The sequence below is a fragment of the Sminthopsis crassicaudata genome, chromosome 5 (genome assembly GCF_048593235.1).
Source record: "Sminthopsis crassicaudata isolate SCR6 chromosome 5, ASM4859323v1, whole genome shotgun sequence".
Taxonomy (NCBI): domain Eukaryota; kingdom Metazoa; phylum Chordata; class Mammalia; order Dasyuromorphia; family Dasyuridae; genus Sminthopsis; species Sminthopsis crassicaudata.
In genome coordinates this window covers 183913238-183940726 of record NC_133621.1, presented here as the reverse complement: position 1 = coordinate 183940726, position 27489 = coordinate 183913238, and the positions used below count along the sequence as shown (strand labels likewise).

The 27489-nt window shown below is 36.0% G+C and overlaps 1 protein-coding gene across 3 annotated transcripts in view; it reads left to right on the top strand.

The window, feature by feature from the left end:
* PDE6H (phosphodiesterase 6H) overlaps nt 1-24345 on the top strand; it is a 29863-nt gene extending 5518 nt beyond the window's left edge. The window contains exons 1-4 of one of the 3 annotated variants that reach the window (XM_074266688.1): nt 7026-7162; nt 19620-19799; nt 20689-20729; nt 23318-24345. In XM_074266688.1, the coding sequence (XP_074122789.1) occupies nt 19666-19799; nt 20689-20729; nt 23318-23394 (252 nt within the window). In that variant the 5' untranslated portion in view covers nt 7026-7162; nt 19620-19665 and the 3' untranslated portion in view covers nt 23395-24345. Of the gene's footprint in view, nt 1-7025; nt 7163-18899; nt 18921-19619; nt 19800-20688; nt 20730-23317 lie in introns of those variants that run through there. The other 2 variants (XM_074266687.1, XM_074266689.1) reach the window with 2 other exon arrangements.
* Nucleotides 24346-27489: the final 3144 nt, after the last annotated feature.

Here is a 27489-nt window from a genome sequence, read left to right as displayed (position 1 = left end):
ATTATAAACAAATAAGATATTTACTAGAAAAATTTATGGAGGGGGGAATGAAATTAAAATAAGGAGAATCAAGAAAAGATTCCTATACATGATGGCTTTTGGGACTTGAAAAGAAGCCAGGAAGGGCAGGAGAAACAAATGAAGAGTGAAAAAATTCTAAATACAGGAAAGCAGCCAGTAAAAATGCCCAGAGTTCAGAGATAGAATGTCTTTGTGAGGAACAGCAAGGAAGCCTGTGCTCCTGGATAGAAGAGCACTTTGGTAAAGTACGGCAGACAAAGGTATAAGATTGGAAAGGTAGAGGAGGCCATAGAATGAAAGGCTTTGACTACCAAAAAATCTTCCTAAAGGCTGAAAGCCACTGGTGCTGATTGAATAGAAGGTGACAAAATCAGATCTTTAGTTTAGGATGATCAGTTTAACACCTGAGTGGAGGATGGACTGGAGTGGGAGAGATGAGGCAGAGAGACCCAAAGCAGGCTACTGCACATCTAAAGCTGAGGTGATAACGGCTAGTAACATCAAAGAGGAGGCAGAGAGATGTGATAAAGATAAAATTGATAGGATTGGGGAACAGGATGGCTATTTCAAGTTTTAAAGAGAGGGAGGGGCTTAGGATGATGCCCAAATTACAGTCCTGGGTGACCCAAATTACAGTCCTGGGTGACAGGAACAATGATGGGAATAAGAAATTTTGAAAGAGGAGGGATATTATGGGTACTTATAAAAATGGAACGACTCAGAACTCAACAATATATCAAAAATCAACAAAACAATTCATTTTAGCTTGCAATAAAAATCAACAACCAATACATTACTAGTCAATAAGAATAAAAACAATTGCATCAGGATTGCTCTTGTTTAATCACTTTTAGTCACGTTTGACTCTTGGTGACCCGATTTCAGGTTTTCTTAATAGATACTGAAGTAATTTTGCTATTTCCTTTCTAACTCATTTTACAGCTGAGGAAACTGAGGCAAACAGGATGAAGTGATTTGCCCAGGGTCACACGACTAGGAAGTGTCTGTGGCCACATTTGAACTCTGGTCTTCCTGACTGTAGGCTCAGAGATCCATATCATAAATATACTAAAATTTTAACACATTTATATAAAAATCTCTATAAAGATTTTATTGCTCTGGCAATGCATTGACTTCTTTCATGGCAGAGACATGTTCTAGATAGAGATCTAAACTCCACATACTGGTTTCATGCACAACTAGTTTCCATATCATTTGGCAGTACCTTAAAAAACAAAGGTTTGTTGGCAGGATTCCATCTTCCAAGTGAATTGCATTATTCTCAGATCCCCTGGCAATAGATGCCATGTACCTGCTCTTCCCTACCCCTGGTATTTGGTTTTGTTATTCATTCTAGAAGTCTTAAAGTACTTGAGCAGCAACATCACATTAGCAAGGGTTTGTGTCATGTTTAACTAGCTTTATAACATTAGGTCAGCTTGAGTGGAATGTATTGATCTATTGGTTATGAAGACTACCTTTACTGATAGTTAACTCCATCCATGTGGTGGGATAAATATATAATAGCATCATACTACTTTGCTGAGGAGACAGCTACTTTTTAACTATCCTATTAAAGCATATTTTTAGGTGATTTAAGATGTGAGGGGACTATATCTTTTTTTTCATCTGTAATTGCAACAGTTGGTGATATAATGTGATGATGCATCCATTTATTTCCAGAAGACTAGCCTCAATTGATCAATCAACTTCAGTTTAGAAATGATTTTAGTGGCAGCTAGGTGCCGCAGTGGATAGAGCATCAACCTTAAGTTAGGAGGACTTGAGTTGAAATCTGGTTTTAGACACCTAATACTTTCTAGCTGTGTGACCCTGAGCAACTCACTTAACCTCAATTGTCTCAGAAGAAATGATTTTAGGTGAGGGGCCTGCCAATCCTGTAGCAGGGTAACATATTGCAATTCACAATATAGTGGAGATTTTTTTGATATGATGACTGATATGGAGAATATCCATATGTTTTATGTCAGTCACTAAGTGACATACACTTTGTTATATTGAATTGGAATCCTGTATAATTGATGGCCATGCTGACCACCTTGAGTATATTACAAGCAATCTGCCACAATGACCAAATTATGAGCATAAACTGGATGTTTACTCTTTGGTTACATCATTTATAGCTCTTCCATGTTTGAGAAAGGAAGAGAATCAGAGATACTAGCAGTAGATAAAATATAATTGGTCTTAGTGGATTCCTTTAGGTGGCTTGAGGAAGCAATGAATAGAGTGTTGGACTGAGAATCAGGAAGGCCTGAGTTCAGATTCTGTCCTAGACACTGAAATCTGGAGTTGGCTCCAGCACACTCTTTAAATGAGGTTGCTGTGACAGAACCCACCCTTGATGAAGCAATGCTGGCTCCTTGTGATCCCCACTGCCTTTTATTGATATACATTAACCAGTTCTTAAATGGAATGTTGTATATTTTTTATGTGAATCAAAGGTATGCTCATTAATAGATTCCATTCTTCAGAAAACAAACAAACAAACAAACAAACAATGGGGAATAGAAGGGGACGGCATTTATCATTGTCCAGCATATGCTACTTCTCTTATTTTTCATGATCATGTTGTGATAATGGTGACTTGGTCATCATAACTGCTTGTTCTTTCAATACATTGTCATGCAGTAAATCTGGCTGGAAGACTTGAATTAATCAGGGGAAAATAATTCATTGTGTCACAAGGTAGTAGTAGTAGGGTCTCGAAGGCCACAAAGTACATATCTGGAAGGTCATATCAAGCTAGAATGATCTGAGAGTAGGCTTACATGTCTGTGGCCCAATAAAAGCAATACTTTTGAAATAAGCAGCAAATGATATCAGACAGTATTAAATGCTAAGTTCAGAGGATAAATTCCACATGTTTGGGTGATTTATGATGCTTTCGTTCAGCCACAGTAACTCATAAAGATCTTTTATAAAAGTATAGAAGTGTTGCAACAATTATCAGTGAAGATAGCATGCACAGAGATAAAATCATGGAGGAATGGGGAAAAATGCTTGTTCATTCATTTCATGTTCCTTAAGGTATTAAAGTTTTAAAGTGCCCTTAGTGAAACTGAACTTAAAATAGCTACAAAGTCCAAATCATTTATTCTTGGCTATTGAACCTTCTATGACCACTCCAGTTTATATTGCTCTCCCTCTTCTATTAATTTCTACAGCAAAATCTAGCATAATTATGACTTATGTTGCTTACTGATTATTTCAAGTATCTTTGACACTAAATGGTGGTTTTCGGGAGGGCAGGATCATCGCTGTGTCTCCCCCAGTGCCTAGCCTACTATTGGGCACATGGTAATAAATAACTAAAATTCTGCTGGAGATTGATTTTATCAGTCTCAAGAACTCATATCTAAATTGGCAATAACTGCATTAGAATTTATATGCCAAGGAAATTCAGGTGGTAGAGTATGAACATGAAACCAGCTGAGAGCTACCAAAAACAAATAAAACCCCTCCAAACCTGGCTTTTGGCCAAACAATGTGGGTCATTGACTCTTCTGTCTCTTCTTTCTGTATCTCTGCCAGAAAGAACATTATTTCTACATTCTCACTTCTTTGACCTCTTCAAACCTCCCTTTCTTGCCTTTCTATAATTGACATATTTGTTTTTTACTAGATAAGGAAGCAAAAAGGGAAGATTAGCTTATCACCTCTAAAAGAGAAAAAAGTTAAGAGATCTCACCATCCTCCATATCTGTACATTTTAAAGTAGTATTTTAAACATTAAGGATATTTATGCATTGCCTATTAAGGTTTGGCTTACAGATTTGAATAGATCTGCCAGCATGGAGATATGTATCACTTAAATATTCAACACACATATTTGTATTATCATATCTTCCCTATGATTCATATGGTAGAAGTGAGAATAAGCTAAAGAGAGGAAGAAACCAGACAGAAAACAACTTAAGTATTTTAACACATTACATTAAGTTTTTATTGATATGTTTTTAACACCTTCATTTCTAAGCATTTTCTTTCTTTTCCTTTCTTCTAAGAGCAATCCCTTGAAACAAAGACCAAAAGGAGAAAGAAAAAATATCAATTCAGGAAAACTAACCAACAGATTACCTGAACCTGACAGTATATACACCTGGACTCCTCCACTGAAAAGAAAGGAGGGAGACATAGCTTCTCCTCTTTCTTTGGGATCACACTTAATCATTTATCATTTATTTTCTCCAGATATTTTCCATTTGATGATCCTCCCTGAGCTCCATTTTGCACTTCTAAATTTGAATAGGTCAGTTTAGTAAGAGTTCAAGATCTTAAAAAAATTTTTTGCTGGTTTCTTTTTCCTGATATTTTAGGAATAAATTGTTGGTGTTGCCTTTTCTGCAGTAAAAGATTACAGATTCACCACCTGCCTAAGCAGCTTCCAAGACAGCTAAAGTGCTAATAACTTAATTCCTGACCCCAACTGATTCCCTCCTTTAGCTAGTTAATGATGTTTTCCTTTCTGGCAAGAAGAATGTAGACCCTGAAATCAATCCTCATCTTTCTCTGGCTGTAATATTTGATACCTTTTGGTCCATCCTTCTTCAGGATATTCTTTTCATTATAATCTTCTGACACTGCTCAGAGAGTCTCTTTCCACAAAGATTGATCTTTCTTAATTTCCATTATAGGTGGTGATGGGGTATGGGGGAGTGCAGAAATATTAAAGTTCCAGGATTCTCTCAGTATGGCCCATCAAATGTTGAAGAGTAGGGGTTGGGACTCCAAATATATTGGGATTTCAGGCCAGTGTCATGAGAATTTGTAAACTGAGATCATGACCAAATCAAGAGGCAAAGATTTTATTATTCTGGCAGCAGGCTAATTTCCAAAAGGGAGTTTAAGCTATTAACAAGAGGAGAGGCATCATACTAAGACAGGGTAAATTCCTAATGAACTAGCCATTGTGACACTTAGTATGCTGGGCTAATCCTAAAAGGAATTATTATTCTAAAATTAAGGGAAGAAGTGGGGCATCAGTAGGTTCTTTTATATGAGGAAAAATAACCTGAAGGGCTGACATCATACTTGGCCTTCTGATTAGATACAATAACTATGAAGTCATGACAATTTTGTCAGAGCAAGGCATTTCACAAAAGCCCATTAAATCAAAGGAACAAAAGGGCACCCTTACTGACAAGATAATCAATGTCCCTCTCTGCTTGCCTCAGGAAGTAGCTGTGGGAATTTTGTGAGTCCACTGCAACAAAAACCTACTTAAATTTCACTTAAATTCAACAAAAGCCTTCTCCTGTCAATTCCCCTTTCTATGGCCCATTTAGACACTGAGTTGCTAGCAGGGACAAGGCTCTTATTTGTCCCATCAGGTGTATCAATCATATTCTAGTTCCCATTCATGATTACTACAAGGTTCTGTTTTGTGCCAAAGGATCCAGGAAATCCCCTTTTCTTTCCATGCTTTCTCTTGGTATTGACATCAATTCCCATACAGATGACTCCTATATCTACATGTCTAGTATTTCCTTCTCTCACTTGAACTCTAGTTCTTCATTTCCAGCTGCCTGATGAGTAATATTCCTTTGGATATCTCATAGGCATCTCAAACACAATATTTTTGAATCCATTATATATGGGTGTATACATTTATGTGTGTATATACATATGTATACACATACATACATGTATATATAAATTGTAGTCAGAAAGAACTGAGTTAAAATCCTGTTTTATACATTTATTTGCTGGGTTCCCTGGGCAAAACACACAGTCTCAGATTCCTCATTTACAAAATGAAGATATTAATAGCACCTATCTCTGAGGGCTGTTGCAAATATTAATGATATAACATATTTAAAGTACTTTGTAAAACCCTAAATCTCCACATAAAGGCTAACTCTTATATCTGTTATAATTAAGAAGATAGGTGGCTCCCCAATACCTCTGGGACAAAATACAGTTTTGTATTTTAAAGTTCTCTGCTACATGGCTCTGTTTGTCTCTTTCTGTTTTTATCTCCTCTCTGTCTCTCTGTCCATCCCTCTTTTTTTTCCCTCTTAATCTACCCACATGTGGTTCATTTTCACCCCAATTTCTTGCTTTAAAGCTTTGTTGTCATTTCAGTTTGTACTTTTCTCAAGCACCTGTACTGATGTTTTTTCCATCATTACAGACCCTTTGTAGTACACAAGCATGCGTAGAATTTCACCTCTTACCACTTGTTTGTGCATGAAGGGAAAAGTAAGGCTTTCTTGATTTCAATTACAGGTTGATTCTATTATTATTATCTGATTCATGAAATCATTGTGAGAATCAAATGAGACAATCATTTAAAAACACTTATAAAAGTATAAATGCTATTCAAATAAAACTAGTGTGCTTTGTCAGTTGGAAGTACTTTAGTCTTATATAACAAGCCTTAGAATCTAAGAGATCTTTATTTGGCCCTTACCCCATAATCTCTTGAATTTTGTAGGAGCCAACAATAATCAGCAAACAAATCTAAGTTAATTATTTACCAGTTCTCATAAGGTTCTCATCCTGCAGCTTATCTCCCTTTTTTTTTTGTGGTTATTTTTGTTATCTATATGTTAGGAGGGGTGCTTTTGGCTGTGAGATATAGGCTTACAAAACAAACTTATCGATTAGTACCTAGATCATAATAGGAGCTTGATACATGTTTCTTGAGTTGACAGGAATAGGAGAAATCATACTCTCCCCATTGTCTTTGTCTATGTGCCTAGAAGCCTTGGCTGTCAGGGGATTGATGCCCTCTCCAGATCTCTTTCCCCAGACCACCTGGGTGAAGAGAGGGAAGAAAAGAGGACTCCTGAACAAAATCTAACCTTAGTTACCAATGAACCATAGTGATATTTTCATTTTCTTATGTGGAATCAATAAGTAATCACCTCCAGGGAGAGAAGTCTCAAGTTTGACAAGAGTATTAGCAGTAATCCTCTAAACATATTTCAGGTTGAATTAGTATTCTACTCCTTCAGTCTTCTTACCGGTTGGCCTCAGGACTCTGAGCCCATGATGTAAAGATTAGGCAACAGCATAAAAGTATTTCAGGGGGATGAAGCAGGACACAGATAGTCCTTTTTCATTCTGGAGGAAGGAGGCAATCAGATGACTTCCAGGAACATCATTCAGCACTGTGAGTATCTCTCAGAAATAAGGCCCTGAGTGTTCCTGAGCAGGGGAGGAGGAAGTGAAGAGGAAATTGACTTTAAACACTTGTAAAGAAATGGTTAATCTATGAAAAATGGGACTTTTTATTTTTTTATTATTTTTTTAATTTTTGTATTACATTTTTATATTAAGAAAATATGCTCTATATTGTATGTCTCTAATCATGATTCTTCCTTTTACTTCTTTATAAGGAGGAAATTTTATTTTTGTAGTTTTAGTTCCTTTTAATATTTTTGTGATTTTTTTTGTTTTTATATCCTAGTAATTTCCAAATATGCCCCCATCCACGTTCACTTTTCTATTATACAGATCTTTTCTTTATTGAGAAAGAATTAAATCTGCCTCTGCATTTATGCATAGGGAGTAGAACCTGGGACCCAGGACTATCAGAATTGTACCAGAACTGTTCCTTGTCTTTACATCATGCTAAAATTTATTGAAATGTCTTCCTTTCAATTGTGGTTGTCAAAACATAATTCCTTTTAGTTGAATATATTGATTCTGGGCTGAAGTCTTAGACCCTTTGCCATACTTTATTATTTTTTTTTGTATATCTAATTTTTTCTTCAGAAAATGAAAGAAGAATCAAGATCACAGGTAATCATTATTTAAAGCAAGCAACAGAGAACTCTTGTGGCTTTATGGGGAAATGTGGTTAAGTGGCTAGAAGCATAGTTATCACATCTCTTTCTGAATGGCTCTTATCAATTCTGATGCTTCTTACCCAGTGCTCTGCTCCAGAAGCTATAAAGATGCTTCTGAGGTGATTTTTAAAAGCATGATCATGGATACATTCATGACTAAAATGTCATACCTTGACCTGATTCCCCTGGCTGATAGGTCTGCATTCTAAGGTAGGGAAGATTACATTGCACATGGACTCTTCCTTGAAGAAAGATTTTCCAAAGAAGATCAGAGTTTAAATTTGACATCAATGGATTAAGAGATTGCTTGAGAGAGGATTCAAAGATTAACTTGGCTCTGTCCTGAGTTTCTATCAAGTGCAGTTTTTCCATTGCCTTATGAAAGGGACAAGACAGCAAATTATTTATCCAGGGAGGTTTATCATCCAAATAAAAAATACAAGAAAATAGGGTAGTATAATTATAAAGGTAAAAAAAAAAACACATAAGCATGGTGATCACTGTTTAGAGTGTAAAGAGAAATGGAATTTAGAGGAGAGGAAGAAAGTAGAAACTATCTTTTTGAATCAATAATGGAAAATTGATAATTACATGGCTGGGACTTGTAACAATTGCTCCAGATTTTTGTGCATCTAATTATATAGGGCCCCTTAGCAGTGGCACTCTGTATAAATAATTAAGAAGGATTCTGGATTCAGATCTTGTCCCATAACTTCTTTGAACATTATAAGGTCTCCTGTAGTCACCAAAGTAGTTTAGATTGACCAGTCTGTTAGGTGTTTCCCCATATCTCAGAACTCTCAGGAGATAGAGTATTACATATTACTTTGAAAGGGTTGAAGGAACCAAGGTTCCTAAATTTTCCTTGCACTATTGTCAGAGTGGAGATAAGTTCAAGCCATGGCCTTATTACAGGTATTGTTCCTGGGGAGTACTGTCACAAAGGTGAGCTGTGCTACCCACCCATAGCTGTTTTTCAGCTGTCACAACAACTGCTGAAGGCAACAGTTTTGCCTGGTGACTTTCTGGATTTTCACCAAAGCAACAAATGGGCTTATTCCCTAATGCATTTTATGAAAGCTAATCTGTAGTTTTATAACTCTTTTTTCTTGGGGATGGAGTAATAGAGCCAGGAACTCTTTGTAAAAAAGGTTGAGGTATAAGAAGTGTCTAGTCTTGTGAGCCATCATTTGGAGCTGAGTTTGATTGCTCAGTGCTCCTCCATGAAATACTTTCCTTTAGAAATTGAATTCAGAGGAGAGCTCAAGTTCTGTGATTCAGGTATACTTGACAGAGATACTAGATAGAATATTATTTTCCATCACTCACCTTTGCTCATTTTATACTAGTATATATTGTCTGCTATTTGCAGTAATACTGATAATCAGGTCAAAACCCTTTCTCTTCTCACACTCCTACATAACCTGCATTTACAATAAAAGGAAAGAAGCTATACAACAAGCCCTCTGGCACCAATGTTAATACTTACTGTGTCTTATTACCTATTCCAACAAATGCATTTCCAAAATGCACACTTTCCACAACCACTGGCCCTTTTTCCATGTTCTCCTATTCCCAACATCTTTCAAATACTTTAATAATTACAAATGTAAGGCTTCTGCCTGTAACCAAACACTCTTGAATAAGGTTGTGGAATTGTGAAACTTACTGTGTAGAAGAATGCTATAGCCAGATCTATTCATAAGAAATATCACTTTGGCAGTTGTGTAGAAGATGGTCTGGAATCAAGAGAGATAGGAGGCAGTGAGATTAAAAAAGAAGCTCAGGTTATAGTCAAGATGAGCAGTGATGGGGACCTGTACTAAGGTGGTGATTGTTTAAGTAGTGACAAGTGAAGGAGTGAGAGACGTTGTGGAGATAGAAATGGCAAGATATGGTAGCCACTGTATACGTGAGAATGAAGAATTGAGGATAGCAGCAATTTTATGACCCTGGGAGACTGGAATGATGGTGTCCTTGACACAATAGCAATAGTGACATGATAATGACATAATAAGAAATGGAAACGTTTGATAGAGGGAGGGGTTTGGGGGCAAAAACAATGAATTTTATTTGGGGGAATAGACTGTAGAGAAGTAAAAGGATTGACTTGCTGCAAGTTACCAACTGCCCAGTTGAGGGTAAATAACAAATCTGTAATGGTCTGAGTAGACTTGGTTGCATGTCAAAAAGATGTCAAAAAGTTTGAAAATAAAGAATAGAATTGATTAATCATAGGATCAAAGCTGGAAAGGAAGGAAAGTGAAGTTAGAAGAGGTCTAAGACTCTGGGAACAAACATATCTAGGGATGGAAGAATTGGAAGTCATAATGATGAAAAAGTGGCTGAGGAGGGATGAGGCATAAAGAGTTAGAATGATGGGTCATGATTAGATAAGGGAATATACAATTTTTTTTACTATGGAAGTAGGATATATGGAGGTGAGAGAGCAAGATTTGAGAGCAAGATGCATGCCTGTGAATGGTCAAGATGGGCTGGAGAAGTAAGTTAAAGGAATTAAGAAGCCTGAGGAACTAGGATGTGGGAATGTGGGAACAATATGAATGTTCAAGTCCACTAGAATAAGGGTTAGCAGTAAGGAAAATAAAGAGTATTTGAAAAAAGAGGGAAGGTGATTCAGTGGTCATTATGCAAAAGCCACCATGATCTGTATTGGTTGATAAATTTGATGGACTGAATCTTAGGTAAAAATAGGTTGCTTAAGGATGATAGCAGAGAGAATCTAGAGGTAGTAATACAAAACAAAGATAAGCAATATGATGTATTAGAGAAGAAGTTGAAGAAGATTTTCTTGAATGCTGTTTTGTTTAGGGGAAGCAGTTCTCTGTGAAGATAAGGAAATAGGATATTTTCCCTCTGGAGCCAAATAGAACAAATATAATCTCTTATATGGGACAGGATTTGTGGCAAGACAGGACAGCTGTCATGTCCCTCCTTAGTCTTCTCTTTGCCATTTTAAACATCCTCAGTCCATTCAAATAATTTCCATAATGCATAACTTTCAGATGCATTTTTATTACTGTGCTTTGGATGCTATAATGTTGATCATTTTCCTTTTTTAAAGTGTACTTCTTGGAATTGAACATAACTGATATGTATTGTCCAGGACAGAGACAGAAAAATTACTCTTATTGTCTCCCTAGTTCTAAACATTTTTCCTTTCTTACTGTAGCTTAAGAGCTTATTTAACTTCTACATCATACTATGGACCAAAATGAAGTTTGTAATCTATTACAATTTAGGGATTTTAAAGATTAAATTCTATCTCATTTGTGTTTTTTCCTTTAGCATAAAGTTTTGCCCAAGTATAAGACCTTATAGTTGCCCCTATTAAGTTATTTTGAAAGACAGAGCCAACCAGAGTTGGAAAAAAACCTGTTTTCACATCCTACCCCTAATACAGTGTCTGTGTGATTGTGGGCAGGTCACAACCTCTCAGTGAGCAGACAACTCTCCCCTCTCACACTTTATTTTGTACTGCAGATAAAATTGTTCAGTGATTTTAATTTTATTTATTTTTCCAAATACATACAAAGATAACTCTCAACATTCACCTTTGCAAACTTTGTATTCCAAATTTTTCTCCCTCTCCTCCTGTACCCCTTTCCTCAAGACAGCGTGCAATCCAATATGGATTAAACATCTGCAATTCTTCTAAACATATTTCCATATTCATTATGTTGTGCAAAAAGCAAAAAGTCAGACCAAAAGGGAAAAAACACAAGAAAGGAAAAAAATAAGAAAACAAATAATAACAAAAAGGTGAAAATAGCATGCTTTGATTCACATTCAGTCTTTATGATTCTCTCTCTGGTTGTGCATAGTACTTTCCATCACAAGCCAGACAACTCTTTTAAGACCATCAATTGCAAAATGGTTGCTGATCTGCATTGGTAAAGGGAATTTCCTGAATTTCATGAATTTTCAGGAATTCATCATATTCATGAAATTATGTGTCTGGACCAAAAGAAAAAAAATATACCATCTCATAGTTGAACCAATATTTTATGTGCTGGAATTTTCTTGAATCTGAACTCTTTCATTCAATAAGTTTTGTGTCATCTGAGTGGAAGGAGGATTGGGCATGATTCAATACCTGAGTCCAAATGTGGGCTCTGAAACTACTACTTGTGTGATCCTTTGCCTTAGTTTTCCTCATCTATAAAACTGGGATAATAATAGCATCTATCTCCCAGAGTTGTTGTGAGGATGAAATGAGGTAACATTTGTAAAGCACTCAGCACAGTGCCTGGAACACATAGTAAGTACTATATAAATAAATGTTAGCTATCATCATTGTTATCTGTAAATTTGTTATATTATTATCCTAATAATTGGTCAAAAATGTTCAACAGTTCAGAGCCCAGGGCAGATCCCTTGGGCATTTTACTTTTTTAAATTCTTTTTGAGGTCTGGTTGAATTGCTCATGACTATTCACTGGATCTGATCGTTCATTCAAAACTCTGAATCCCCTAAACAGCACTACCATCTAGAGTAGCCCATATTTCTTTTAAAAGCTTGTCAACAAGGATAAGAAGAGACATCATAATATATTATGATATATATTATAATATAATATGACATATTATATTATAATCTAAACAAATTAGATTTATAGTATTCTTCTGATCACTAAACTGTGATTGGTGTGATATAGCTTCTTCTTAATGAAGCCATGTTGGATGTTCTTGATCCCTGCTTCCTTTTCTAAATTTTAGCTAACTCTCCCTTTAATAATACATCCTCATGCCATTTTTTTGCCTGACTGCACTTCTGATTCCAAAATTTTAGTATAATATCTCAGCTGCCTTCAGAAGTTTCCTCTGTCCCTGTAGTCTTTTCAATGTGAAAGATTCCCTGTCTTTTTGCACCACTTTTCTCCCACTGCTAAATTCCTTCTGTAACTTCCATTTGAGGAACATCCTAGGTTTGACATACCTCAGTCTTTCCCTGGTTTTACATCTTATTTTCTAAATAAAATCAAGTACTTTCTCCCAACCCCATTAGCCATTAGCTCCCTGATGGCAAGGACTGTCTTATTTGTATTTCTACCATATGCCCTCCATTCTCCCTTGCCCAGCACTTATCACAGTGCCTATCTCATAGTAAATACTTAATAAATGTTTGTTGACTTGGGAAAAGAAATAGTAATGCACTGTGGAATCTGTCCATGAATCAAAGTCAAGTCACTGGCTTATAGTTTTGAAATTTTAGCGTCTTTCTTCCATGAAGCTCCAGACAGTATTTGCTTTTTTCTAGGTCCATTGCATCTCCGCCATCTTCCAGTTAAGTTCAATCATTTTTTGATCATCTCAATTCTTCATGACCCCATTTGGGGTTTTCTTGACAAAGACACTGAAATGGTTTGCCATTTCCTACTGTAGCTCATTTTTTCAGATGCGGAAACTGAGATAAATAGGATTAAGTGACTTGTCCAGGGTCATTCAACTAATGTCTGATTTGAACTCATGTTGTTGATAAGTCTTTCTGATTCCAAACCCAGCTCTTTATCCATTGTGCTGCCCAGCTGCCATTCTTCACTGATTTTCAAAGATCACTGACAAAACCAGATATCTCAACTACCGGGAGTTTTAAGATGTGACCTCATTATGACTTGGTGATTTGAATTCATCAAAGAAAGCTAGGTGTTCCCTTACTTGGTCTGTGTTTCAATTCTCTATTAGTCATTTTTGTTTTCTCTCTTTCATTCCAAGAAAAAAAAAGCAAAAAAAGTTCCTTTTTTCCATTGTCATTTATCACTGTCTTATTTATTCTAAGCAGCAATCCTATCTCTTCTTTGCTACTCGAGTCCAGACATGATTAAACACATCTCCTTTGCAAGATAGTGTACAAAATGGGAATACATAGGGATATATCCTTCTAAGGGATACAGACTGCAAAATATAAATATACATAAGAGAATCTGAAGAGGAAGGAAGCCCTGACAATTAGGAGGCACACTGAGGCCATAATCACCAATAAGATGATTACTTTGTTCCAGACACTGTGCTAAGCAGGGGGCTACCCCCCATCTATGCCCTAGAGGAGCTTATAGACTAAGGGGGAAGATAGCATTCAATATTATGCAAAATCATATTCCAACAAAATTAAGAACACACCAAAAAATAGAGTAATGCTTTCAAAAATATAAAACAGAAGAAGTGGAGGGGGTAGAACCCAGGTGGCAGGGAGAAGCCAGGAAGTTGCCTGAACTCTCCCCAGTTTCCCTTGGAAACAATGTTAAATCAAGCCTCTAAAAATTCTGGTGCAACAAAATCAACAAAAAGACAGGATGCAACGATTTTCCAGACCAGAATAATTTAGAAGGACTTCAGGAAAGGTCTGTTTCACTTGGGTAAATGGGGACTGCAGTCCAGTATAGGCAGTGTTCAAGCAAGTCAGTGGGAGGCTCTTCCTATGGCACTGATCAGCCACCAAGGTTCCCGGGTTCTGGCTCTAACAGCAAGCTAGCTGTTCAGAAAGAAATCTAGGCTTGGAATTTAGGCCATAACAGGTGTGAGTATGGCGACCTCTAATACAGTGAGCAAGGTACCAATCCCTGAGACCCCAATTTAGAAAGCCAGGGACCAGGTCCCTGGCCCCAGTGCAAGAAGCTTGCAACAACTTTTTAAAAATGAGCAAAAACAAAAAGAGCCCTAAGAAAGCTACTATGGCAAAAGGGAAGATCAAGCACAAAATCAAAAGTGTCAAAAGCCTCAAAAGGGAATATGAATTGGACTCAAGTCTAAAATATCCTCTTGGAAGAGTTTAAAAAGGAATTTAAATACCAAGAAAGAAAGATAGATTAAAAATTGGGAAAAGAAATGAGAGTTATGCAAAAAAATTTTTTTTCAGTTTTAGATAGCTCTAATTTTTATTTACAAAACATTTTTTGAAAAAAGAGCCAATAGTTTTGAAAAGAAAGCACAAAAATTGACTGGAGAGAATAATTTCTTTAAAAGTAGAATTAGCCAAATGGAAAAGAAGGTACAAAAGCTAATTAAGTAAATAATTTCTTAGAAATTATAATTGGGAAAATAGAAGCTAATGATTCTATTGAGACATGAAGTATCAGTCAACATCCAAAAACTGAAAAAAAAAGAAAATATAAAATGCCTCATTGGTATTTTATACCCATGGAAAAAAACAAATTACTTGGAAAATAGAATCAGGAAAGAGAATTTAAGAATTTTTGGACTACCTGAAAGTTATGGTAAAGAAAAAACCTGAATAACATCTTTCAAGCAAGGAAACTTACCCTTGATATCCTAGAGTGAGAAGGCAAAATAGTCATTGAAAGACTACATTGAAAGAAATGTAATCATTTTCTGAAAGAGATACCCAAATGAAAACTCTAAAAAATATTATTGCCAAATTCCAGAGTTATCAAATCAAAGAGAAAATACTGCAAGCAGCCAGAAAGAAACAATTCAAATATCAAGGAGCTACAGTCAGTATTACACAAGACTTAGCAGCTTCTACTTTAAAGAATTGGGAGGCTTGGAATATAGTATTACAGAAGGCAAAAGAAGTTGGATTACAACCAATAATCAATTATCCAGCAAAATTGAGCAGTCTTTTAGAGAAAAAGATGAACATTCAATGAAAATAGAGATTCTCAAACTTTGCTATTAAAAAGGCCAGAGACGAACAGAAAATTTGATCTTCATATCAAAGGAGCATAAAAAGGTAAACAAAAAAAAATACTTCTGAAACTGAATAAGGTTAAACAGTTTATATCCCTAAATAGGAAGTTGATAACTTATAATTTAACTGTATCTCTATTAGGGAAGTTAGGAGTATACTTAAGACAGAGTGTACAGGCGTAAGTTGACTTTGATGTGATGATTTTAAAAAATCATTAAAAAGGATTGTACTGGGAGAAGAGGAAAGAAGAAGGCAGAATGGGATCATTTGTAACACATAAAGAGGCATGAAAGATCTATTATAGTACAGGGAAAGAAGGGAGGGGTGAACTTTTTGCTCAAAAATTTGCCTCAGTTGGGTATAGAAATCTTTCTTACCTGATAGGAAAATGGGAGGGGAAAGGAGAAAAAAAAGGGAGGGGGACTGATAGAAGGGAAAGTACCTTGGGGGAGGTGGTAGTCAGAAGTGAAACACTAGTGAGGAGTGACAGGCTGAAGGAAGAATGAAGAGTATAAATGGGGAAAAATAGGATGGAAGGAAATACACAGTAATCATAACTGAATGTGCATGGAATGACTTTCTCCCATAACATGAAAATGAATAGCTGAACGGTCAAAAAAAAATCCACTTATGTTATAGAAGCAGAGAGATACATAAAAAGGAAAGGTAAAAGACTGGAGCAGAATCTATTATGTTTCAGCTGAAGTAAAAAAAAAATAAAGCAGGGATAGCAATCCTGATTTTAGACAAAGCAAAAGCAGAAACAGATCTAACTAAAAGAGACAAGGAAGGAAACTGTATCTTGCTAAAAGGAACATAGATAATGAAGTAATATCAATACTAAACATATATGCATTAAGTGATATAGCATCCAAATCCTTAGAGGAAAAGTGAATTACAGAAAGAAATAGCAAAAACTAATAGGGGACCTTAACCTCCCCCTCTGAAAACTCTCCAGTTTCCTTTGGAAACAATGTTAAATCAAGCCTCTAAAAATTCTGGTGAACAAAATCAACAATTTTAGAAAAGTTGGATATGATAGACCTCTGAAGAAAACTGAATGGGGATAGAAAGGAATATACTTTTTCTCAGTAGTATATGATACCCATACAAGAAGTGACTATAAGGGCATAAAAGTCCTATGATTAAATGAAGAAAGGCAGAAATATTAATTGCATCCTTTTCAGATGGTGATGCAATAAAATACATGTAATAAAAGATCACTGAAACATAGATTTAAAATTATTGGAAATTAAGTTAATTCTAAAGAATGAATGTATCAAACAACAAATTCAAGAAACAATCAGTAACTTCTTAATAGAGACTGACAATAATGAGCCAATATGCCAAAATTTATGCATTCAGCCAAAGCAATATTTAGGTTATTTTGTAGCTCTAAATGCTTATATGAACAAAATAGAAAAAGAGCACATCAAGGAAATGGGCATGCAATTAAAGAAGCTAGAAAAAGAACAAATTAAAACTACCCAATTAAATACCAAATTAGAAATTCTGAAAATCAAAGGAGAGATTAATAAAAAATTAAGAAAACTATTGAACTAATAAATGAAACTAAGCTAGTTTTATGAAAAAATCAATAAAATAGATAAACCTTTGGTTAGTTTGATTAAAAAAGAACAGGTACTCTATCATACCATCTATATGTGTAACTTATTGATTACAGCAAGTGGTGAAGTTTTGAATGCTGTGCATATGTTCACACACCTTGGCAGTATACTTTCCAGGGATATACATATTGATAATGTGGTTGACACACATATTATCAGAGCTGGTAGGCTGATAGTAGTATTCTGATAGAGCCAGGCTTCCTTCATGAATTCATCTTCCACTATTGCCCCTACTTCTATGTTCTATACATGGTTTCAAACAAAAAAACACGAAGATACCCAAATTGTTTGATGAGTTCCCAGTGTATGTATACCAGGCTCTTTCAACACACCCTCTTTTGTTCCAACCTCATTGAAAACATTTCTTTCATTATTCAGAATTTCACCTTAAATTTGAGATGCTACCTCTATATATTCCTTAGTAGAAGTGATTGAGGGAAGGAGGATGCACTGTTGAGGGAGATTTCATATGACATCAGACTTTTTTGATATTGCATAGTATTTTTAAATACTTTTCTTTCCTTTCCTTTATTCCTATTTTATTATAAGGAATGTCTGGTGTGGGAGGAAGAGACGGAAGGAGATTGGGGACATTTGGAAATATAGATAATGTAAAAACAAAGGATAGCAATCAACTTTTATTTTTAAAAATATTCATATTTATAATTTTCTATACTGATTTCCCTTGAGTTTTAGTTTATGGGACCCTTCCTATCTTTCCTCTGAAACCTTTGAAGGCTGTTCTCCAGATACACATAGAGCTCAGTGTATGAGGAGAAGAAAAGGAGAAAGTAATAAATATTTAAATAGTACCTATTATAAGCTATATACTGGGCTAAATCTTTTTTTTTTTACAAATATTTTTTCATTTTATCCTTACAACAAACCTGAGAACTATATGCCATCATTAAGCTTATTTTACAGTTGAGGAAGCCACAATGAAAAGAAGTTAAAATAGAGTTTAGGTGACTTGTCTAGAGTCACACAGCTAGTTCTCATCTGAGGCTTTATTTGAATTCAAGATTTCCTGATGCCCTGCCCAGTATTCTATCCATAGCATCACCAGCTGCCTCACTGCATTTCTTTTCCTCTAGCACAAATTCTAAGATGAAGTGAATACTTCTCCAAGTTTTCCATCATTGCTATTTCAGCAACAAATTTCTTATGCCTTGGTTCTAATCCTGAGATTTTTGCATGCATGTAGTTATAAAATTAGAAAGTTTGGATTTGAACTTAAGCTTTTTAAATTTTAAAATAGAAGATAAAAGAGAAATACCTTAAAGGTGAAGAAGATTTTCAATTTGATTCAAAAGGTATTAAGAAAACAAAGATGAAGACTACAGGGGAAAGTTTAGAAGAGGGTCTTTTGAGTAAGATTGAAAGAGAGGCAAGGAAAAAAATATACATAGGCATCTTAGGGCAAATAGGTCAAAGTAGGTGAAAAAAGCAATCAAAAAGAAGCAAAAAATGTACACTATAGGATATCAGTCAGGAAATTGAAAGGGGAAGAAGAAGAAGAAAAGGATTTATTTACCTGACTCCTATAAGAGGGGATCAAGGCTGCTCAAAATCTTTTTTATCAGGGGAATGCTGGTCACACTAAGTGATGGGGAACTAGGGAGCAGCGAGAATAGCAGAGTTCTTGTTTCCTAGCAACTGACCTCATTATACGAACAGTTCCCTTTGTTTTAATGTTCATTTCAACATTTGCTTTTCTCAATTGTAAGAAGGCCGTCCTAGCTATTTTTATATACTTACAAGAAATGAAAATACCCAGGAAATGTGAGCTGAGAATCTTTAGTATGGCTCTGGGCAGAATAAAAGCTTATCCTCTCCTAAGCGGGAGGTTAACACTCCTTTTTATTATCAGGTCCCTTTTATTTTCAGGTTATTATTCTTTCTCCTATAGGCATGGTGGATATAGTGCTAGGACCCGAGCTAAAAAGACCCTTATCAAATCTGGTCTCAGACTCTTAATAGATGTGTGATCCTACAGAAGTTGCTTAACTTTTATTCCATCCTAAAGTGAGGGTAATAATAGCACCTACTTCTCAGGGTTGTCCGGAGGATCACATGAGACAATACTTGTAAAGCACACTGCCTGGAATGTACAGGGCATTTAATAAATACTTGTTTCCTTCCTTCCTTTTAGAGGGCTGATTTCAGAATTGAATTATGGTCATAGGTGGTAAGAACAATTCACTGGAATGTTTCAGATTTCTTAGCTTCCTGCATTCCCAAATACCTGTATTTTCAGTCTACCTTCTTCCCTACTGAATTTCCTTTACTACAAGAATTTTTTGGTTGGCTATTCTAATATAATTCTATTATGCCAAAATTCTAAAGTTTCCTCATATTGAAAATGTAGTAAATTCACCCACCTTCCCATGAAAATCCCTAAAATATTTTCTTGCCCTGTTCTCAATAATGGCATTAGAAACTCTTGAATTTCTCACTTCATTGTCTGTGATTGTCTTGTAGGCTAAAGTACTTGAAAGGAAACCAATCCACCTCCAGGAACTTGAAAATGAGTGACAATACCACACTGGCCCCTCCAACCACAGAGCAGGCTCCCACCACTCCCCGCAAGGGACCCCCTAAATTCAAGCAGAGACAAACTCGACAATTCAAGAGCAAGCCTCCTAAGAAAGGTGTAAAAGGGTAAGACTAACTGAATCTCATGGTTATTTGTACTAAATCACCTTGGTTTGAAAATTAATGTGCCAAATGTTCAGTGAATATTTAGGCCACATTTAGGAATTTCTTTTTTTTTCATCCACAATCCCTTCATTTTATTTCAAGTTTTTCCTGAAAGTCTCTAAGCATGAGACCATTTCTTTTTAGCTTCTAGGGCCATAAGCTTTCTTTGCATGAGCTCACTTTGTATTGTGCTCATCTCCTGGCCACAGCTGTCCCAATTTTTAATTCTAAATCAATCTCTCCCTCTCCTCTTCATTTCTCTCCCTCCCTCCCTCCCTCCCTCCCTCCCTCCCTCCCTCCCTCCCTCCCCCCTCCCTCCCTCCCTCCCTCCCTCCCTCCCTCCCTCCCTCTCCCTCCCTCCCTCCCTCCCTCCCTCCCTCCCTCCCTCCCTCCCTCCCTCCCTCCCTCCCTCTCTCTCTCTCTCTCTCTCTCTCTCTCTCTCTCTCTCTCTCTCTCTCTCTCTCTCTCTCTCTCTCTCTCTCTCTCTCCTTTTTAATGGAGCAAAGCTTGTACTAAAGTCTCTCACTGAGGAACAATGAGAATAGACTTTACTTTTATAGCTCATAGAAGTTCTAAGTGATATTCAGTTTTGACATCTTTCCCAATGGCACATATTGGCTAATACTTGTTTGAGCTTCTTTTGTTTTGTTCTTGATCCAGGAGATGCTGTGAACAATGTACAAATCAAAAGATCTACTTTATATAGGTGTGTGTGGGAGGAATGAACATTCCTGTCCTTTCTCTCCCTTTTCCTTTCAATCAAGAGAAATCCTAAGTAAATCAATCCAGGAACCTTTTCCTCTGATCTCAGCTAATATATTCCTCCCCTTTTTTTATTCTAACTTTATAGGTTTGGAGATGACATCCCAGGCATGGAGGGCCTTGGAACAGGTGGGTCTGAGTCATTTTTATGTGAGATCCTTAAATTCAACAGCTTCAATTCTTATATTTTCAAGAAGACTGGTGCTTTTTAAAGTGAAGATAGCTAGAAGTTTAAAAGAAATATAAGCATTTTTTCCTCTTATTAACTGTAAGGTATTAAAAAACTTGTATTTATAAGAGCAAACATTCATATATTTGCATTTTGCAAACAGCTGCTTATCAGAGTCAGCATGATGTATCAGATTGCACTTTTGAATCAGGATGCCTACATCCATATCAATGTAAAATTAAATAAGTTAATATACAAGGTGCTTTGCAAACCTTAAAGTGCTATATAAATGTTAATTATTATTAATAATACAAATTTTTATAGTAATACATCCTAGTTCTGATTTATTAGCTATCAAGTCCTTCATCTGAAAAATGGGAATAATACCACACATGATCAGGAGAATGACATTATTGTATTTCTGATTCCCCTAAAAATAATGATAATAATATTTAGGTAGCAAGATTTGCAAATAGCTTAACATGGGTTAAGATTTGCAAATAGCAGTAATACCTAGATGACCCAGTGGTTAGAGCACCAACCCTGAAGTCAGGAGGACCTGAGTTCAAATACAGCCTCAGACAGTTAATATTTCCTAGCTTTGTGACCCTTGGCAAGTCACTTAACCCCAATTGCCTCAGCAAAACAAACAAAACAACTATCCCCCCCCAAGATTTGCAAGTAGCTTTATATGGATTATCTTCATTCTCATAAACCTCCCTGTAAGGTAGATGCTATTATTATCCCCATTTTACAGATAAGGAGACTGAAGCAGATAGAGTTTAAATAACTTGTCCAAGTACCCATAATCAGTAAGAGTCTGAGATCAGGTTTGAACAGAAGTTTTTCTGATTCCAGTCCTGGTGTTCTAATTACTGCATCACCCAGCTGCCTCTTCTCAATTCTTTACATTGGGAATTGCAAAGAATTTTTAAAGACTTTTTCAAGACTAGTTTATCAGTTTTCTGTTAACCATTCTTATAAGAGGACAAGGTTTTTGCCAGAAAAATAACTCACTTTGGAGTTCTTATCTATATTTTGACTTTGCTATCCATATAGTGGAAATATGCATTGGATAGAAATCCCTAATTTGTCATGGAGCTCAATAACCTTGAGGAAGGGAAGTTTCTAATTTTTTTCATATTTTTCTACTGGGATCCCAAAGAGATCTTAAAAGAGGGAGAGGGACCCACATGTGCAAAAATGTTTGTGCCCTTTTTGTAGTAGCAAGGAACTGAAAACTGGGAACTGAGTATGGATCACTACATAGCATTTTAACTCTTTTTGTTGTTTTTTGCTTGTATTTTGTTTTCTTTCTCATTTTTTCCTTTTTAATTTGATTTTTCTTGTGCATCAAGATAATTGTATAAGTATGTATACATATATTGGATTAACATATATTTTATCATGTTTAACATATTAGATTACTTGCTATCTAGGAAAGGGAGTAAGAGAAAATTAAAACATAAGATTTTATTTTGTAAGGGTTAATGTTGAAAAATTATCCATACATATGTTTTGAATATTAAAAAGCTTTAATAAAAAATTAAAAAAAAACTTTTCTCAGGTTTAATTGATCCCAACTATTAATGGAGGTACTGCCTTAATTCTCTCAAGAAAGTCTGATGAAGCCTGTGGACCTCTTCTCAAAATAATGTTTTTAAATAAGTGAAGGAAATGCTAAATTTTAATTAGAGTTGTAATATTTTTCCCATCCAAGCTCACAAAGCCATTGGAATCTACCCATAGACTCTAAAGGTCGAGGAGTTAGATTAGATTATGTGGTTTCTTAAACTCTTTTCAGATCTATGTTCCTGATTATGAATTTCAAAATAAAACTGTAGTTGTCACTTCAAATTTATTGAGTTAAAAGCATTGTGCTCAAAATCCATCCATATTGTTAGGAAATAACAGGGGAGCTAATCTTCATTCAGCCACGGTACTGCTTTGGAGTGGGAAAAACCACATCTTCATAGCATCCTTGCAACCTCTTGGAGAACAAGCAAGATTCATTTGTAATAATTATGATAATGTGAAAATAATGATTCTTGGCACATGTATAACACTTTCCTTGTAAGCAGCTTGTGAAGTAGAATATATAAGCATATGTCTTCATATTAGAAAATCTAATACACTTGCTTATGTAATGGCCAGTAACTGAGAGAACCAGTAAAAGCTATGTTTCTTTATAGCTAATAATATTATCCAGCAAAATCAGGACTGGAACTCAGGTCTTCTAACTCCAGTTCCAGTGTACTTTTTTTTCATTTAATATTTATGCAAACAGCTTCCTAGACAGATAGACAGGTCCTTATGAATCAGAAAAGGCTTGTGACATGATTGTATATGACATTGACTTTATTTTGTTATTATAAAGGATCTTTGGGAACTATGATGCCATTGTGACTAATATAAGTGTCTGGGGGGAAAGATGAGGTGAGACTATGGAGATATCATTCAATATGTAAGAACTTTCCTGAAGAAGGACACACAAGCTTCTAAGTCTGTGGAAAAGAATGAATTTATATGCTTTTCTCCTTTTTTATAGATATCACGGTCATTTGCCCCTGGGAAGCCTTCAGCCACCTGGAATTACATGAGCTGGCCCAGTTTGGAATCATCTAAATCAAGAAAGTAGTTTTCATTATACCCAGTAATTCCAGCATCTCGGCTGTTTATGTGCGACCTTACCAATATGTGATGTGTCCAGAGGCTTAGCCATTTTAGAGCATTATCTTGTTAGACTCTCCCAAAGAGCAGGCTCTTCAACTATCAGTTACATGTAAGGATTAAGGAAGTGAACATCCCCTTTGGTGTCAAACTTTCTGTTTTCAAAATAGCTTGACACTTAAAGTAGTAAGCCTTCCTTTTGAGAGACTTTGATTTATTTCAATGAATAGATAAAGTTGTATAAAATGTGGCACACAAACACTTGACCCAAATCAGAGGAAAAGCATCCAAGGCAAAGACTTAGAGCAGTTAAAGAATAGAGTTATGCATCCAAAACCAATAAATCTTTAGGCCACATTACCTAAGTTCACATCTGTCTTCTCCCTTTATCCATATAGTTCACATAATGAGCCTATATTTGGTCCAATGGGACCATTGATGCTCTTATATTATTTATTCCTTTGCTTCCTGACTTTTTTTGGGTTCTTCTATAGGAAACTTTCAATAGGAAGGCATTTCTGAGAACACTGTAGAACAGGGAAGAATCTACCTAAGAATATAGATGTCTGATAGCAGTTTAAAAAGCATTATGTTTTACACACTGATAAAAAGGGATAGCTTGCCTTCCTCACCATGATGAAGTTAAGTTGAATGATATCAGCAAACATTTATATCTCCACACCAATTATGAAAATTCAAGCCTGCTGCTAGTTTTGTGTTGGGTTAGCAATATTTCTCCACGTCATTTTTCAAATAAGTAGTTTAAGAATATAAGAAGTTAAAAGGTTTTGAGATCTTCACAAAATTCTGGGCATGGAATACAGAGAGCATCATCATGGAAAATGACCTTTAAGGATCTTATAATAAACCCTATGTTTTCAGAATAAAAGCAGTAACTAAGGTGAATTTTTACTTTCCATGGATTTCTTCTGCTTATAAAATAGATTTTTAATATTAATTCTGAATTTGTAATATTCTCAGGATGATTACATGATATTGTCTAGTCTGACCCCCTCATTTTCAAGTGAGGAAACTGAGGTCTAGAGAGTGACTTACTCAAGTTCATGTAGAAAGGAAGTGGAAGAGCCCTTCTGATTTCAAGTACAATACTTTTCCCACTGCATTTTCTACCATATCAAGATGACAACATATTTTGTTCATGTTTTTGGCAGTACATATTTTTTTCAGGGTGATTAAATTCCCCATTGATTCCCTCTCTTATCTACATTGCATTCTTGGATAATGGAAAGATTATTCCTCTTATACACAAAAGCCTTCGTTCAAATAATCCCTATACTACTTATTTGATGTGTGGCTTTAGGAAAGTCACTTCTACTCTAAATCCCCCTGAATGGGGAGGGAGAACAGAAGGAAAGGGTCAACTAAGCATTCTCTAAGGTCTTTTTTGAGCCCTAACATTCTGAAATTCTATACTTTTTTCTTCTGAGCAGTTGTTCAACTAAGAAAAGATGAAACATGAAAATATGAGAAACAAAGTATAATAAAGACCAAAAGAAAAAAAAAAAGAAATATAGGCTAAGCAAAGAGAGAAAAACAAGGAAGTACTAAAAGTTGTATTAGTAGTATAAGGATATCCCTCTCTATAGTATTTTGAGGTTTACATAGCTCTTTCCTTAAAACAATTTTGGGAGGCAGGAATCATAATTATGGTTGTGACCATACGCATGTTTTTATTATGTGTATACTATGTATGACAACATACATAGTAAATATGAGATGAAGCAAGTATAATGAGGTCTCCTGATTCCAAATCTAGGTGAAGATTAAATATGAAGGCTAGATAGAAAGGGGAGATTGAAAGAGAGAGAGTATTGATAGACTTGGAAAAATTGGGTCCATAGAGAAACAGACTAATGCATGAAAAGACCACTAAAATGGTTTTTAACATTGGTTGTGGTATTAACTAGCTGTGAAGTCTTAAACAAGTCATTTGCCCCAATCCCTTTTTCTCATCTATAAAATGCATAGCTTGGACTAGATGAATATTAAAAATGCTTTGAATGCCAACTAACACTTTAGACATTTTCAGACAACATTAGCTGTTATTCAGTCGTATTCAGTACTCTTTGTGACCCCATTTGGGGTTTTCTTGGCAAAGCTATAGGAGTGGTCTGCCATTTTCTTCACCAGCTCATTTTACAGATGAGGCAAACAAGGTTAAGTGACTTTCCCAGAATCACACAGCTAGTAAGTGGCTGAATAGGGATTTGAACTTACAAAAATAAATCTTCCTGACTCTGGACCTGGTGTACTAACTACTGAGCCACCTTGCTGCCAAGAGAATGTCAGCACCAGAAAAATCTGAAAAATACTGGGTAAATGTCTTCATGATTGCTATATTCATTCCCTTTTGTTACTGTTCCTTCTCTGAACTCACACTCTAATTCCTATCACTTCTTGCCCAAGACTATATTATATTACTTCCTAAACAGAAATAATTTTTTAAAAATGTGGTTGGGAACAAGCCTGAAAATGACAAAATTCAATGACAGTTCTTTCCTTGGAAACATGGGGCTTATCATGACCCTTAGATGAAGAGTACTTTCTGGGACTGGTGAGCTCCTTTGTCTATATATTATAACCAGGGGAAAAAAGTTCTGGGAGTAGCTACAGTTGTTCCCATTCATCACCTCCCATTTAATTTGCGCCGCCCACAACTGCATTTTCTTTAGGGATAAAGGTTAGTACTCATGATAACAGTATTTCATCCCCTAAACTGCACACCTGGTCCCCACTAAAGTTTGACAGTATTCCCCTTCATACTGGAAATTAAAGTTAGAGCTGGGAAACTCATTAATAGAATCATAGGATTCAAGGACCAAAAGGGAACTTTTGGGCTAATCCATCCCATACCCAGAATGAATCCTCATTAGAATGTTCTCAGCAAGTGGTCATCTAGCTTTTGCCTTAAAAAACTCCAAGGAAGGGAGACCAACTGCCTGTTAAAGTGACCCATCCCACTTTTGGACAATTCTACTTGTTAGGAAGCTTTTCCTGACTTCAAGCCTAAAGTTGCCTCTTCAAATTTTCCAGCCATTGTTCCCAGTTGTGCCCTCCTGGGCCAAATAGAATAAGTCTGATTTCTCCTTCACAGTATTTCAAATACAAGAAGAAAGATATCATTTTCCACCTGAATCTTATCTTCTCTAAGCTAAGCACATCTATTTCTTTTAACCCAATATAATAATATGCCATAAGATTCTAAGGGTCTTTCAATCATCCTGCATCATTATAAGTAGTCATGTAATCCTAAATGTAGGAGTAGAAGAACATTTAGAGGTCATTTAGTCTTGTTGCTTCATTAAAGGAATGAGGCATGAAAAATGAAATTTATTTTTAAAAATTCCAAAATTTTAGAGTTGGAAGACCCTCAGTGATCCAGATCATAACCAGAAGGAATGCTTGCCATAACAATTGGTTAGCCAGCTTTTACTGGATGCTTTAGTAAAGCAATTCCTTCAACATACCTCATGTAGTATGGAATCAAGGCCCTTAATCAACCTACTTTCCCTCCTCTGGATGTTCTTCAGTTTCTCACTCTTCTTTTTAAATTGTGGTGGCCAGAACTAAATGCAGTACTCCATATACAGTTTGAATGGGGCAGAAAACAGAGGGATCATCATCTTCTTGTCCTGATGGCTATGTCTCTCTAACAATGAGAAACTGCTCCTGGACCCACAGGGATTGGGGTAGTGCACCCACTCCTCGTTCTGTTCCCAGGCAGGTGATTTCCTGGGGGTCAGTTCTGAGGAGCCCGACAAGATCAGGTTTTGTACACCAAGGGACTTTCAGGAGCCAAGATGGAGGCATGAGCAGTAAATAGCTGTAACTCTCCCATATTTACTTCTAAACACTCATGAAATAGCACCCCAAGACAAATCCTGGAACAGAAGCACTGGCTAAAGACAGAATGAAACTATGAGCTTAAGAAACTTGGAAGATAGACAGGAAAGGTCTGTCTCACTTGGATAAAAGAGAAGTACAGTTCAGGACAGGAAATGTCCTAGCAAACCAGCAGCAAACTCCTGC